Below are 13,631 nucleotides of genomic sequence, written 5' to 3' on the forward strand. Positions count from 1 at the left end.
ATGTTACCTGTGCTGCAGCTGATGAATGGCAGCAGGCTTATTAGTTTCCATAGCAACACCATCTCCACTTTCCAAGGTCAAAAATTCCTCCCATCCAATCAGTGGAAAGGAAAGTGTGTCTTCCTGTGACTACCTTGATGTCCTGTAAAAATAGGCAGAGACATTAGGTGATTAAAAGTATGAAAGTAAATACCTCAATTTCCCCCAGTATAAAACCTGTGTTCTACTGCACCACTTGAAGACTCAGACACTAAAATATTGCAATAAATAGGCTAGGTAAGATCATAAAAATAACTCCCAAGTCTCACAAAGCAGGAAGTGAGGTGGATGAAGAGCATGTGTGAACTTTGGCTGCCCAGGGAGGTGGTGGAGTTGCTGTCCCTGGAGGAGTTCAAGCAAAGACTGGATGAGGCACTTAGTGATGGTCTAGGGATGGATTGGCTAGGACTGGGTGCTAGGTTGGACTGGATGGTCTTGGAGGTCTCTTCCAACCTGGTTGATTCTATGATTCTGTGATTTTTGAGAGCCCATCCATTCCCTCTGTGGTACAGAGATCACTGGCACTGATGTGAGTTTATGACCTAAGGAAGCACAACCTGCACGTGGCCTGTCCACCAAACTTTGAAGAGGCTGTTAGATGAGGACTATAGGAAAGGAAGTCTTCTCTTCTGGATCTAAGGCATTTGACTCTGTCCCACATGACATTCTGGTCACCAAACTGGAAATACATGGACTGATGGATGAGAAATTGGCTGGATGGTGGCATGCAGAGAGTGGTGATCAAGGGCACAATGTCCACCTGGAGACCAATGCCAAGTGGCTCCCTCCGGGATCAGTGCTGGGCCCAGTGCTGTTTAACATCTTTGTCAGTGACATGGACAGAGGAATCAGTGCACCCTCAGCAAGTCTGCAGATGGCACCAAGCTGTGTGGCACAGTTGACTTGCTAGATGGAAGGGATCCATCCAGGGGGATCTGGGCAGGCTGCAGAGGTGTGCCCAGGCCAACCTCAGGACATTCAACAAGGTCAAGTGTAAGGTCCTGCACCTGAGTGGGCACAATCCCAAGCACAGCTCCAGGCTGGGTGGGGAATGGCTGAGAGCAGCCATGAAGAAAAGGCCCTGGGGGTCTGGGGTGATGAAAAGCTCCACTGGAGCCTGCAGTGTGAGTGCAGCCCAGACACAACCCTGTGCTGGGCTGCAGCCAGAGCAGTGTGGGCAGCAGGGCAAGGGAGGGGATTCTGCCCCTTGGCTCTGCTCTCCTCAGACCCCACCTGCAGTCCTGGGGGCAGTTCTGGAGCCCCCAGCACAAGCAGCACATGGAAGTGTTGGAGCCAGTGCAGAGGAGGCCACCAAGATGCTGAGAGGGCTGCAGCAGCTCTGCTCTGAAGCCAGGCTGAGAGGGTTGGGGCTCTGCAGCCTGGAGAAGACTTGGAGGAGACCTTAGAGTGGCCTTGCAGTATCTGAAGTGGGCTACAGGGGAGCTGGGGAGGGACTGTTGACAAGGTCTTGTCAGGATGAGGAATAATGGGTTTAAACTGGCAGGGGGGAGATTGAAATTGGATGTTTGGAAGAAGTTGTTTGCAGTGAGGGTGGTGAGACACTGGCACAGGTTGCCCAGGGAGTTTGTGGCTGCTCCCTGCCTGGAGGTGTTCAAGGCCAGGTTAGATGAGACCTTGAGTGACCTGTTCTAGTGGGAGGTGTACCTGCCTATGGCCGGAGGTTGGAACTGGATGATCTTTGAGGTCCCTTCCTTCTAGTTGATTGGACAGGGCTGGGTACTAGGTTGGACTGGATGAGCTTGGAGGTCTCTTCCAACCTGGTTGATTCTGTGATATATATATATATGCACACGCACACACACAGTTTCTCTAAGTAACCCAACTGTTATACTTATTTCTCTCTGACAAACTCAAGGACCTAACAGGCAAGCAAGGCACTTAATATTTTTTACAACATCTTTCCAACAGCAGCTTCCATGGGATTATTTACTGTCAAACTAAATCAAGAATAAATGGGGGGAAAAAAAAGGGGAAAAAAAAAAAAAAACAAACCCAAACCCCTGAAATATTTATAGCATAAGAAAAATCTGGTTCAGACTCGAAATCCCAGCCTGGCATTAAATCAAGAAATGTAACAAGATAAATTGTGCCATCATACTCTTTGTTTTCTGGGTGTAACACTATCACTTATTCTAATTGTTATGCCACAGTTTGAGCAGTCGCTTTGGGTAGATGGATGGAAAGCAGAATGTATTAAATATGATCATGGGGGAAGCATTCCATTGTCCCCTAAAAATACTGATTGCATGTCCATTTGTCAGCAGGCTGTAATTTATACAAATATGTTTGTTTCAGGAGTAGTCAGCATCATTTTTATTTGGGGGGTTGTGGTTTTTTTTCCTTTGGTGATTTTTCCCATTAGAGAAAACAAATCCGTAGGAAAGGACTCAAGCCTCAGATAGGAAAAAAATGGCAGCTAAAAAAACCCTTTCTTATCTGTGGGAGAAGCAAGGTTGTCTGTTCCTCAGCCACCCATAGAATACCTCCAAGCTCATCCAGCCCAACCTAGCACCCAGCCCTATCTAATCAACTAGACCATGGCACTAAGTGCCCCAGCCAGGCTTTGCTTCAAACTCTCCAGTGCTGGTGACTCCACCACCTCCCTCACCAGCCTTCTTGTAGCCCATTTCAGATTCTGCAAGGCCACTCCTTAGTCTCCTAGAAGCCTTCTCTTCTCCAGGCTCCAGAGCCCAAACTCCCTCAGCCTGTCCTCGGAGCAGAGCTGCTGCAGCCCTCTCAGCATCTTGGTGGCCTCCTCTGGACTGGCTCCAACACTTCCATGTCCTGCTTGTGCTGGGGGCTCCAGAACTGCACCCAGGACTGGACTGCAGGTGGGGTCTGAGGAGAGCAGAGCCAAGGGGCAGAATCCCCTCCCTTGCCCTGCTGCCCACACTGCACTTGCTGCAGCCCAGGACAGGGTTGCTGTCTGCGCTGCACTCACACTGCAGGCTCCTGTGGAGCTTTTCATCACCCCAGACCCCTGGTGCAACCTGAGACAATTTCCTCTTGTCTTGTTGCTTGCTTAGGAGAAGAAACCAACAGCTGTTTGGCTCCAACCTCCTGTCAGGGAATTGTATAGAGCTAGAAGGTCTCAGCCTCCTTTTCTCCAGGCTAAACCCCAGTTCCCTCAGCTGCCCTTTGTATTTGTTTTTGCTCTAGACCCTTCTCCTGCATCATTGCCCTTCTCTGGACATACTTCAGCATCTCAGTATCCTCAATGATGGGAGCTGAGTAGATGGAAATACTGTGGTGGGGAAAAGATGGCTGAGTTGAGCCTGGGAGAAGCACTCTGGTCAGCAGTGGCTCTGCATACAGCACAGCACCAAGCTTCCCATTGTAAGCAGTCTGGGCAATATTACTGGGGGAGAAAAAGAGCCTAAGAATGTTTCTTTCATCAAACATTTCTATTTTGGTTAATCTGGAATACTGAACACTTCAGTCTAAGGGTGAGATGTGGGTAGGTGCATGGACTTGGTGGCATTGTGCTTAGCACGCAGAGGAGAAGGGTTTTGTTGTGTCAGTAGCTTGGGGTTGTATTGCTGCTTTCTCTTGGCAGTGGAATTTAGGAGCTATGTTATTGATTAATTTATTAGTTTAAACCATCTGATGTACACTAAGTACCTTAACCTCAGCTCCATGGTTCTGTTCTTTGTTGAGCTGAGGCTTCACCTGGTGCCGAGCTCTAGATTCCAAGCCTCTGACTTCCTTCAACTGCTTCTTGAGTAACACAACACTTAAAAGATAAAATCCCTGGCAAAGGACAAAATGCACTTCTGGTGCCAACTGAGTTTTCATGAGAATCTGCAACATTTCACATTTCTGCCCCAACTGTCTGTTAGTTTTTTTAGAGCAAGGAGGAGTCAGTTCAGGTGGCCAACTGACATCTGCTGAGGTAAATGCTGGCAGGCAGTGGGAATGATGAGATTTTGCTCTTAGCTAAATTCAAGCAAATTGACATTTTTACCCATGGCAAAATGTAGCTGTGTTTGCAGAAATAGCAACTCTTTGACCTGGTAAAAGTAGCAGTGTTTAACAACAGGCATTTGGGGCTAAATGCTGGCAGAGGAGCTTCACTCCAGAGCTGCTGGGTTGGTGTGACTGCCTATGGACAGGACTGGGCTCCCCAGCTCAAGAGAGAGACAAGGAACTACTGAATAGAGTCCAGCAGAGGCTACAAGGATGCTGAAGGGACAGGAGCATCTCTGTGAGGAGGAAAGGCTGGGACACCCAATGCTGTTTACCCTGGAGAGGAGCAGCCTGAGAGGGAATCTGCTCAATGCTGATCAATAGCCAAGGGGCTGGGGGGCAAGAGGATGGGGCCAGGCTTTTTCAATGCTGATCAACAGCCAAGGGGTTGGGGGGCAAGAGGATGGGGCCAGGCTTTTTCAGTGGTGACCCGCAATAGGTTAATGGGCAGTGGGTACAAGTTGGAACATAGGAAGTTCCACCTGAAGGTAAGGACAAACATATGTCCTGTGTGGGTGACAGAGCCCTGGCTGCCCAGAGAGGTTGCAGTCTCTTTTTCTGAATACTCAAACCCTACCTGGATGTGTTTCTGTAGAACCTCTTCTAGATGACCCTGCTTAGCAGTGGGGCTTGACTAGATCTCCAGAGGTGCTTTCCAGTCCCACCATTCTGTGATTTGTGTGTGGTAAAAGAGGAAAGGAATGAAAATGTGAAGAGGAGAGGCTAGGATCCAGGGAGTCCATGCACAGGCTTTTATTCTGCAGCCTCAGCTTTCCCTCCCAGCAGCTTCCACACATCTATATTATCCTTTGAATTTGGCCTTACATACTTCTGTATTCTTCACCTGCCAGGAAATAAGCTGAGTCTGTCCCAGCCAGGCTCACATTCTTGGCACACCATTGCTCCTGATCTCTGTATTGTCTCCTGAGCACCTGATTTGAAGGCATCTAATGTGAGTTTCCTCATGAATGCCAATGATATACAGCTACATTTTTCTTTTCAAACTTTTTATCCCTCAGGCACTTTCTGCACTCAAACTATTTTCCAGATATCCATAACAGGCTGAGTAGAAAATACCTGTAACTACCAGAGCAGAAGCCACCAGTTTCACACTCTCCAGCAAGATTTACTGATGCTGGGGTGGTACTTAGTGCTTATTTTAAATGACTGAGCTGTGCTCTGAAAGAGGAAAGCACCCCACGTTATTTAACTAAGGCTTCCTGGACCCATCACTCCTATTTTTCCCCTCTTTCACCAAAAGACTTGGATTTTCCTTTGGTTTTTCACTCCTGACTGCCCTGGCTTTTCCCAGGGAAACAGGAAACATTGGAGCCTATCTGCAATTGAAATTCAGTACACAAAGCCTTAGGGCAGGATTTAAATCTTGTGTTTTCAAAACAGCTTCCCAAATCCTAACAGCTCCTTGGGTTTCAGGTGACATTGGGACTCAGAGGAGCAGGCTCAGGGCAGTGATTGTCCCTCTGTGCTCAGCATTGGTGAGGCCACGCCTTGAAATCACCCAGAAACATCCAGCTTAGCAAAGCCCTTCAGGATCACTAAGTCCAGCCTAGAACCCTACTCTAAGAGATAACCCAGGGGCTAGAGCAGGTCTGCTGTCAGGGTAGGGACACAAATACCTCACTGTGGTGTAGGGGGGGCGATAAAACTGGCTTTGTTTGGGCTCTTTTCTGTTCCTTACAAACTCTGGTCTCTTTCTCCTGGATACATAAAGAGAAGATGTTAGCACATGTGGGACATGTTAGGGTGCCCTTACACAGCTGATGTGATGAGCTTCAGGATAAGCATTCACAGCTGGAGCATTTCCTGAACAGAGCTGGGCTGTGCCAAGGTCTGGCTCCAGTCCAGGTCCATCGATACGTTCATTTCAGGGCAATGATAGCGCATTTTAGTGCTACCAATTCAGGCTGACACTGCTCAGAGTAGTAAATGGCATTCAAGTAAACTGCTTATCACACAATCACAGAGGTGGGAGTTGGAAAGAACCTCTGGGAGACCAGCAAACTCCTTGCTAAAGAACCTCTGGAGCCCACCAACCCCATAGCTAAAGAACTTCTGGAGACCCCTTTTTCTGTTGCTGGTTGCCTGGAAGAAGAGACCAACCCCAGCTGGCTACAACCTCCCTTCTGGTGGCTGTAGAGAGCAATGAGGTCTGCCCTGAAGCTTCCTCTTCTGCAGGCTGCACACCCCCAGCTCCCTCAGCCTCTCCTCACAGGGCTGTGCTCCTGGCCCCTCACCAGCTTAGTTGACCTTCTCTGGACAGACTCCACTATCTCAACATCTCTTTTGAACTGAGCAGCCCAGCAGCTCCTGACATCCTGTGAGCCTTTGTTCACAACCTCTAAAGCTAAATGTCTAGATGGTCCCCTGCTACTGAGTGTGGAGAGCATACATTAACCCTCCCAGATGAAAAGCTTAATCCTGCTTTCCAGCCATGAGTAAAAGCTTAGGAGCTGTAGAAAGAAGCCTTCCAAACATTAGCAGTGTAATAATTTAATAAACCCCTCATTTTATTCCACCTGAAATCAGCAGCAAAATTCCCATTTCTTCAGCAAAACTGAATCAAAATTAGAATGTCATCAAAAGATACTGAACAGGGTTTGTTGTATCTTTTTAAGAGATAGGGATGTTAATAAAGGAGCTGCTGATAAACCATTACAATGGTATCTCGAAGGCTTCACCTCTCTCAGGGTCTCAGGCAGTGGTTGTTGCAATATGAGCCTTTTGAAGCAGGAACACTTTAATTTGTGCCATCACAAAGTCCACTATTCACTGTTTTCATTTTAATCTTTTGCTTGCTTTGTGTTTCCCAACCCAGCTCTTTTTTTATTAAAATCTGGCCTAAGAGTATTGTGCTGCCTTCATGGTGCTCCTCGTTCAAACCAAGTAATGGCCTGAGGAGCAAAGCTTCTAGCGCCGCGGTTCGTACATGTCTCAATCTCCAGCTGGTGGCTCTAGAGGAAGCATAGAATCAAGCAGGTTGGAAGAGAACTCCAAGCTCAGCCAGTCCAACCTAGCACCCAGCCCTATCCAGTCAACCAGACCATGGCACTAAGTGCCTCATCCAGGCTTTGCTTGAACACCTCCAGGCATGGCGACTCCACCACCTCCCTGGGCAGCCCATTCCAATGCCAATCACTCTCTCTGCCAACAACTTCTTCCTAACATCCAGCCTAGACTTCCCATGGCACAACTTGAGACTGTGTCCCCTTGTTCTGTTGCTGGTTGCCTGGGAGAAGAGACCAACCCCACCTGTCTACAACCTCCCTTCAGGAAATCACAAACCACAAGTGCAGGGACTGATGCAGGCTCAGGTCACCTCAACTCACACAATCCCTGCATGCTGGGAGTTGGAAAGGAGCTCTGGAGATCATCCATTCCAAAGCCCAAAGCAGGGGCACCCACAGCAAGTTGCCCAGCATCACAAGGGCCAGGGGGATTTGAGAGAGTGATTGGCATTGGAATGGGCTGCCCAGGGAGGTGGTGCAGTCACCATCCCTGGAGGTGTTCAAGCAAAGCCTGGATGAGGCACTTAGTGCCATGGTCTGGTTGATTGGCTAGAGCTGGGTGCTAGGTTGGACTGGCTGAGCTTGGAGCTCTCTTCCAACCTGGTTGATTCTATGATTCTAATAAGAGAGATGAGCTCTTGGGCTGACTGAACAATAATGAAATGCCATCAAGTTCCGCCAGGGGGCATTTAGGTTAGACAGTAGGAGAACCTTCTATCCCCTAAGAGTTCTCAAAGACTGGAACAGGCTGCCCAGGGCAGTGGTTGAGTTGCCATCCCTGTATGACAGGGAATGACTTGGCACATTTAAAACAAAACTAAATCTCCTTTCTTCTTTTTCCTACAAGTAACTGTATCTTTCTTTCTGCTAAGGATTCCACAGGCACATCTAAATTCCCTCAAAGTCAGGTCAAATGACATCCAGCAATTACATCAAGTTGCCTGAAAGTCATAATGTAATTGCAGGCTGAAGATTAATTGACTTTTGTTTGTTTATTAATGAATGTCTTCCATGATTCCTGCTGTTCCCTGGCACCCGCGCAGGAGCTGCTTGCTCATTCAGAAGGCAGAACCTTTCTTAAGTGTCAAAGAGATGGAGAGAAGGATGAATACATTTTATTACATTAATTACTACTGGACTCTTGCTTTGCACATGGCAGATGATTTGTCAGGAATTGGTCCTGTTCCTTGGTAATTATCCTGCCCTCCAAACCAGTCACGCATCCATGTATCAATATATTTGCATCTGCTGGATATGCAGCAGAGAGTTTATAGACATTCAGAATGCATCAGAAAAGCAAAATGTTAGCTTGAATAATAATAGATATTTCTGAATGTTTTCTTCTCCACACTAAGGTGGTTTGAACTTGAACTTACTGTTCTGGAAGTGTTCTTGGGTCTTGACAGGTAAACAGGATTGGATGTTCCAGTGGTGTGAGTAGGCATAGCTTGGAGCGTTACGGAGAGAGCATAGAATGGTTTTGGCTGGGAGGGAACTCAAGGATTATCTAGTTCTGACCCTCTGCCATAGGCAGGGATATCTCCCACTGGAACAGGTTGCTCAAGGTCTCATCCAACCTGGCTTTGAACATCTCCAGGGAGCTTGTGTAGCACAGAAGCACCCAATGTGATCTTTGAGCACATTCGGTGCTTCTGTGTTCCACAACCTCCCTGGGCAACCTGTGCCAGTGTCTCACCCCCCTCAACCTGTGCCAGTGTCTCGCCACCCTCACTGCAAGAACTTCTTCCTAACATCCAGTTTGCATCTCCTCTCTGCCAGTTTAAACTCATTCCTCCTTGTCCTATCATAACAAGCCCTTGTAGTCCCTCCCCAGCCCTTCTATAGGCCCCCTTCAGATACTAGAAGACTACTACAAGATACCAGTTTACACCAGCTAAGGATCAGGGCCAAAGATAATTGGAAAACAAAGCCTTGACATTTATCTGTGAGATAAGAATGATGACTTAGAGCTTCCTAATAAGGAGACAGCAAATACTTAGGATCCATTTATCAATGTGTGCATTTCCTGGAAATGCAGCAATCCTGAAATCCTAGAATAGGCAGGTCCATGAAGCATGTCCAGAGAAAGGCCAAGAAGCTAATGTAGAATCTGGAGAACAGGTCTTGTCAGGAGAAGCTGAAGGGTTTAGTATAGAGAAGAGGAAGATGAGGGGCAACAAGAAACTGGGGTTTAGTACAGGGAAGAGGAAGATGAGGGGAGACAAGGAACTGGGGTTTAGTACAGGGAAGAGGAAGATGAGAGGAGACAAGGAACTGGGGTTTAGCACAGAGAAGAGGAAGATGAGGGGAGACCTTTCTCTACCACTACCTGAAAGGAAGTTGGAGTGAGGTGAGGGTTGGTCTGCTCTCCCTAGTAGCAAGTGATAGAAGGAAAGGAAATGGCCTCAGCTTGTGGCAGAGGACATTTAGATTGGATCTTAGGAATATTCTCATCCTGAAATAGTGGCCAGGCATCAGAACAGGCTGCCCAGGGAAGTGGCGGAGTCACCATCCCTGCAGATGTCCAGCAAACACATAAACATGGCACTTGGGGACATGGTATCATGGCTGTGCTGGTGTTTGGATGGTTGGGCTCTATGCCCTTGAAGGTCTTTTCCAGACAAGATGATTCTATGAAGATGATTTGCACTAAATCTGCCTGTGACTAGATACAAATATTTGCAAGAGGCATTTGCTGGTGCTGCTTTTGTTTTCAGAGTTAAAGCTTCCTTTCGCTTCCTGCTTTGTTTTCTTGTCTAACAGACAGTGCACTGAAAGCAAACAAGGCTTTAACCTGGTTTGTGGTACCAGCAGCGCTCTGAGAAGCCTCTTTTCTCCCCTTCTATTCATCTCTTTCATTTAGACTCTCTCTGTGCACCAAAAATATGTTGATGGACTCACAGGGAATAATGGAGAGGAAATTGCACTATGCCAAATGATCTGTTATCATTAAAAAAAAAAAAAACAAAAAGGCAAAGACAAACAAATAGTAGTGAATTTCAACCCACTGCTATGTTACTGGGGGTTGGTTTGAGCAGCACTTACCTTTCAAAGCACTTATGCAAATGGTTCTGCTGATTAAGTACCCCCAGAATACAATTGACTGCTGGGGAGCTGTGAACATCCCTCGACATAATGTAAGTCCTGAGCATCTAGGTAAGAGCCCTGCACTCACAAATTAACAAGAGAGGTTAACCTGATGGAAAGTCCTGAAGTTTTAACACTGCTGTTGTGTCAGCTAAAGGAAGCTGGGTAAAATTCAGCTGGTCATGGAATCATAGAATCAGTAAGGGATGGAAGAGACCACAAGGATCAGCCAGTTCCAGCCCCCTGCCGTGGGCAGAGACACCCTACCCTAAATCAGGCTGCCCACAGCCTCATCCAGCCTGGCCTTAAACATCTTCAGGGATGGGGCCTCAACCACCTCCCTGGGCAACCCATTCCAGCCTCTCACCACTCTCATGCTGAACAACTTCCTCCTCACGTCCAGTCTGAACCTACTCACCTCCAGCTTTGCTCCACTCCCCCCAGTCCTGGCACTCCCTGATATCCTAAAATGTCCTTCCTCAGCTTTTTTGTAGCCCCCTTTCAGATCCTGGAAGGCCACAAGAAGGTCACCTGGGAGCCTCCTCTTCTGTAGACTGCACAGCCCCAACTCTTTCAGTCTGTGCTCCCAGCAGAGCTGCTGCAGCCCTCTGAGCATCCTCATGGCCCTGCTCTGGACACACTCCAGCATCTCCACATCCCTCTTGTCATAGAGGCTCCAGAACTGGATGCAGTACTCCAGGTGGAGTGTTCTTCAGTCCTTTTCATTCTCCTCCTCTCTATGTTCTATTCTAAGCATTTCTTAAGCAGTTTACTGCCTTCTCAACCCCTATGTAGATGTGTTCTCGAAGTGGCAAGTGAAATGTTTGAGGGCAAATTTGCTTCCAGGATCTCAGGCTCACAGCTTTGTTTCCAAAGGAATAGGTGTTGCTGCTGATGTGACTCATGAAATACCATTGGCAGTACTGTGTTTGCTTCTCAGGATTATAGTCATGCAAGAGAAGCGGAGTACCACAGTCAGAATCCTCCATGAGGATCTCAGACCAGACTTAACCAGTAAAGAACAGAATAAAAGTCCAGCTTGTTGGGAAGGAATTCATACAGATATGAGGAAATAGTTTTTTTTCATCTTTGTTTTTGGACATTGGGGAAAATCTCTTCCCCCAAAAGTGCTGCCAAGCCCTGGAAGAGGCAGCCCAGGGAAGTGAGGGAGTCCCCATCCCTGGAGAAATTTAAAAGCCATATAGAAGTGGTGCTGAGGGACATGTTTTAGTGGTGACCTGGCAGTGCTGGGTTAATGGTTGGTATTGATCTTAGAGGGCTTTTCCAACCTAAAGGATACTCTGATGCTTATCTTGTTTGCTGTACTGCTCTTAGGAGACTGCACAGACCTCTTCTCTGTCTAGCTCCAGTATGATGATTGTAGATTGCAGGGGCCAATGCTCATAACAGACCAAGAACATCAAAATCACTCTCTCCATAGCGAATGGGATGTTTCCTTATCCCCTTATCATTTCTTTATCCCTTATGAAAAGCAGGTTTTGCCTTTTGGAGTCTCTCTTAAAGCAGGAGATTCCTCCAAACCTCATAGAAAGGTTGTCCTTTGTTTTAAGCCAAGGCAACTGCAAATGCATTTAGAACGTGAAGCAAATGCTGTCACAGTAAATCTGTGAGTGCTTTTCTTAATCAGGAATCACATTTGCATTTTCCACATCAATAAAAAGAACACAAGTCAACAAGCAAAAAAATTCCCTACATTTTGTAAAGATGCCTCAGGCAAATTATTTCCAGAAGGGGAGGCTGGCTATTTAACACTGCTGATACTTCCAGCCAGAAGACATCAACATGAACAGAAAGACTTTCTAGGGAGACTCTCCTATGAAGAGAGATTGGGGATGTTCAGCCTAAAGAGGAGAAGGCTCCCAGGTGACCCTGTTGTGGCCTTTCAGTATCTTAAAGGGGGCTACAGGAAAGCTGGGGAGGGATGTTTTAGGCTGTCAGGGCTGGGGAGAATGGAACAAAGCTAAAAATGAGTAGATTCAGACTGGATGTTAGGAAGAAATTCTTCAACATGAGGGTGGTGAGAGCCTGGAAGGGGTTGCCCAGGGAGGTGGTGGAAGCCTTACCCCTGGAGGTGTTTAAGGCCAGGCTGGATGAAGCTGTAGGCAGCCTGCTCTAGTGTGAGGTGTCCCTGCCCATGACAGGGAGGTTTTAGGCTGGGTGTTAGGAGGAAGTTCTTCACAGAGAGAGTGATTTGCCATTGGAATGGGCTGCCCAGGGAGGTGGTGGAGTTGTCATCCCTGGAGATGTTCAAGCAAAGCCTGGATGAGGCACTTAGTGCCATGGTCTGGTTCATTAGATAGGGCTGGGTGCTAGGTTGGACTGGATGAGCTTGGAGGTCCCTTCCAACCTGGTTGATTCTATGATTAAATTAGATGATCTTTGTGGTTCCTTCCAGCCCTGACTGATTCTATGATTCTAAGTTCAAGGGCATGATCATTTCCCCACGTGAAGCTACAGCCAAATGTATAGAACTGAACAATCAATAAGCCAGAAGAATCCCAATCTGCTGCTTTCCCAGGACCATAAAACCCATCCCAATGACTGCAGACAAAGTGTGCAGTATCAGCTTAAGTTTTGTCTTCCTGCAGAGCTGCTCCATCAATGTTTCTACACATTTCCTTAGCATTGCATCTGCAAAACCTCAAAGTAGTTTGGTCTCTAATGGGCTTAAATGGGCTTCCTGCTTTGAAGAGGAGCCATTGAGGAGCATCTTGAAGTGAAGTGCCTGCAGTTTTGTATGCTAATCGTACTGCCACCGGAGTTATGTTCTTAAGCATGCAGATTGTTTCCTGGGATACTGCAGCTCTTCCCAAGCTTCTTGTCATCCACAGGTTTGATTGCACTCAGAAATTGCATGTGGGCACTAATAACTTCTGCTGTGATGTCACTCTGATGGTTGGCTCAGCCTCTCTCACCGACCAAGATTTTCCACAGTTCAGCAAGAGTTTAGGAGACAGAGTAGAGATAAGATACTGATGATAATGGACATGCATTTCTGAGTAGAGATAAGATGATGATGATGATGGACCTGCATTTCAGAGTAGAGATGATGATGATGGAGCTGTATTTTGTTGTTGAGAACATCCATTTACTGCTGATGAGCTAAATAATGGGCTGCTTATTTTCCTTCTTGACATACAGAACAATTTTGTTACTAGAGAGTCACAGGAATCAAACTCTTCGCCAGTTCTAGGCTAAAAACAACAAACAGGTTGTAGAATCATAGAATCAGTCAGGGTTGGAAGACACCATAAGGATCATCCAGTTCCAACTTCCCTGCCATGGCAGGGACACCTCGCACTAGAGCAGGCTGGCCAGAGCCTCATCCAGCCTGGCCTTAAACACCGCCAGGGGTGAGGCTTCCACAGCCTCCGTGGGCAACCTGTTTCAGGCTCTCACCACCCTTAAGCTGAAGAATTTCTTCCTAACATCCAGCCTGAATCTCCCCATTTCTAGCTTGGTTCCATTCTC

At 47.2% G+C, this 13,631-nt stretch overlaps 1 protein-coding gene across 3 annotated transcripts in view; it reads right to left on the reverse strand.

Moving 5' to 3' along the window:
• The window catches only part of CNTN6 (contactin 6), a 207,244-nt gene that overhangs the window by 170,142 nt on the left and 23,471 nt on the right, over nucleotides 1-13,631 (reverse strand). For all 3 annotated transcript variants that reach the window (XM_064156175.1, XM_064156176.1, XM_064156174.1), the window contains exon 2: nucleotides 8-142. In XM_064156175.1, coding sequence (XP_064012245.1) covers nucleotides 8-62 — 55 coding nt within the window. In that variant the 5' untranslated portion in view covers nucleotides 63-142. The remainder of the gene's footprint in view (nucleotides 1-7; nucleotides 143-13,631) is intronic.

This window comes from Pogoniulus pusillus, chromosome 16 (assembly GCF_015220805.1).
Source record: "Pogoniulus pusillus isolate bPogPus1 chromosome 16, bPogPus1.pri, whole genome shotgun sequence".
Taxonomy (NCBI): Eukaryota; Metazoa; Chordata; class Aves; order Piciformes; family Lybiidae; genus Pogoniulus; species Pogoniulus pusillus.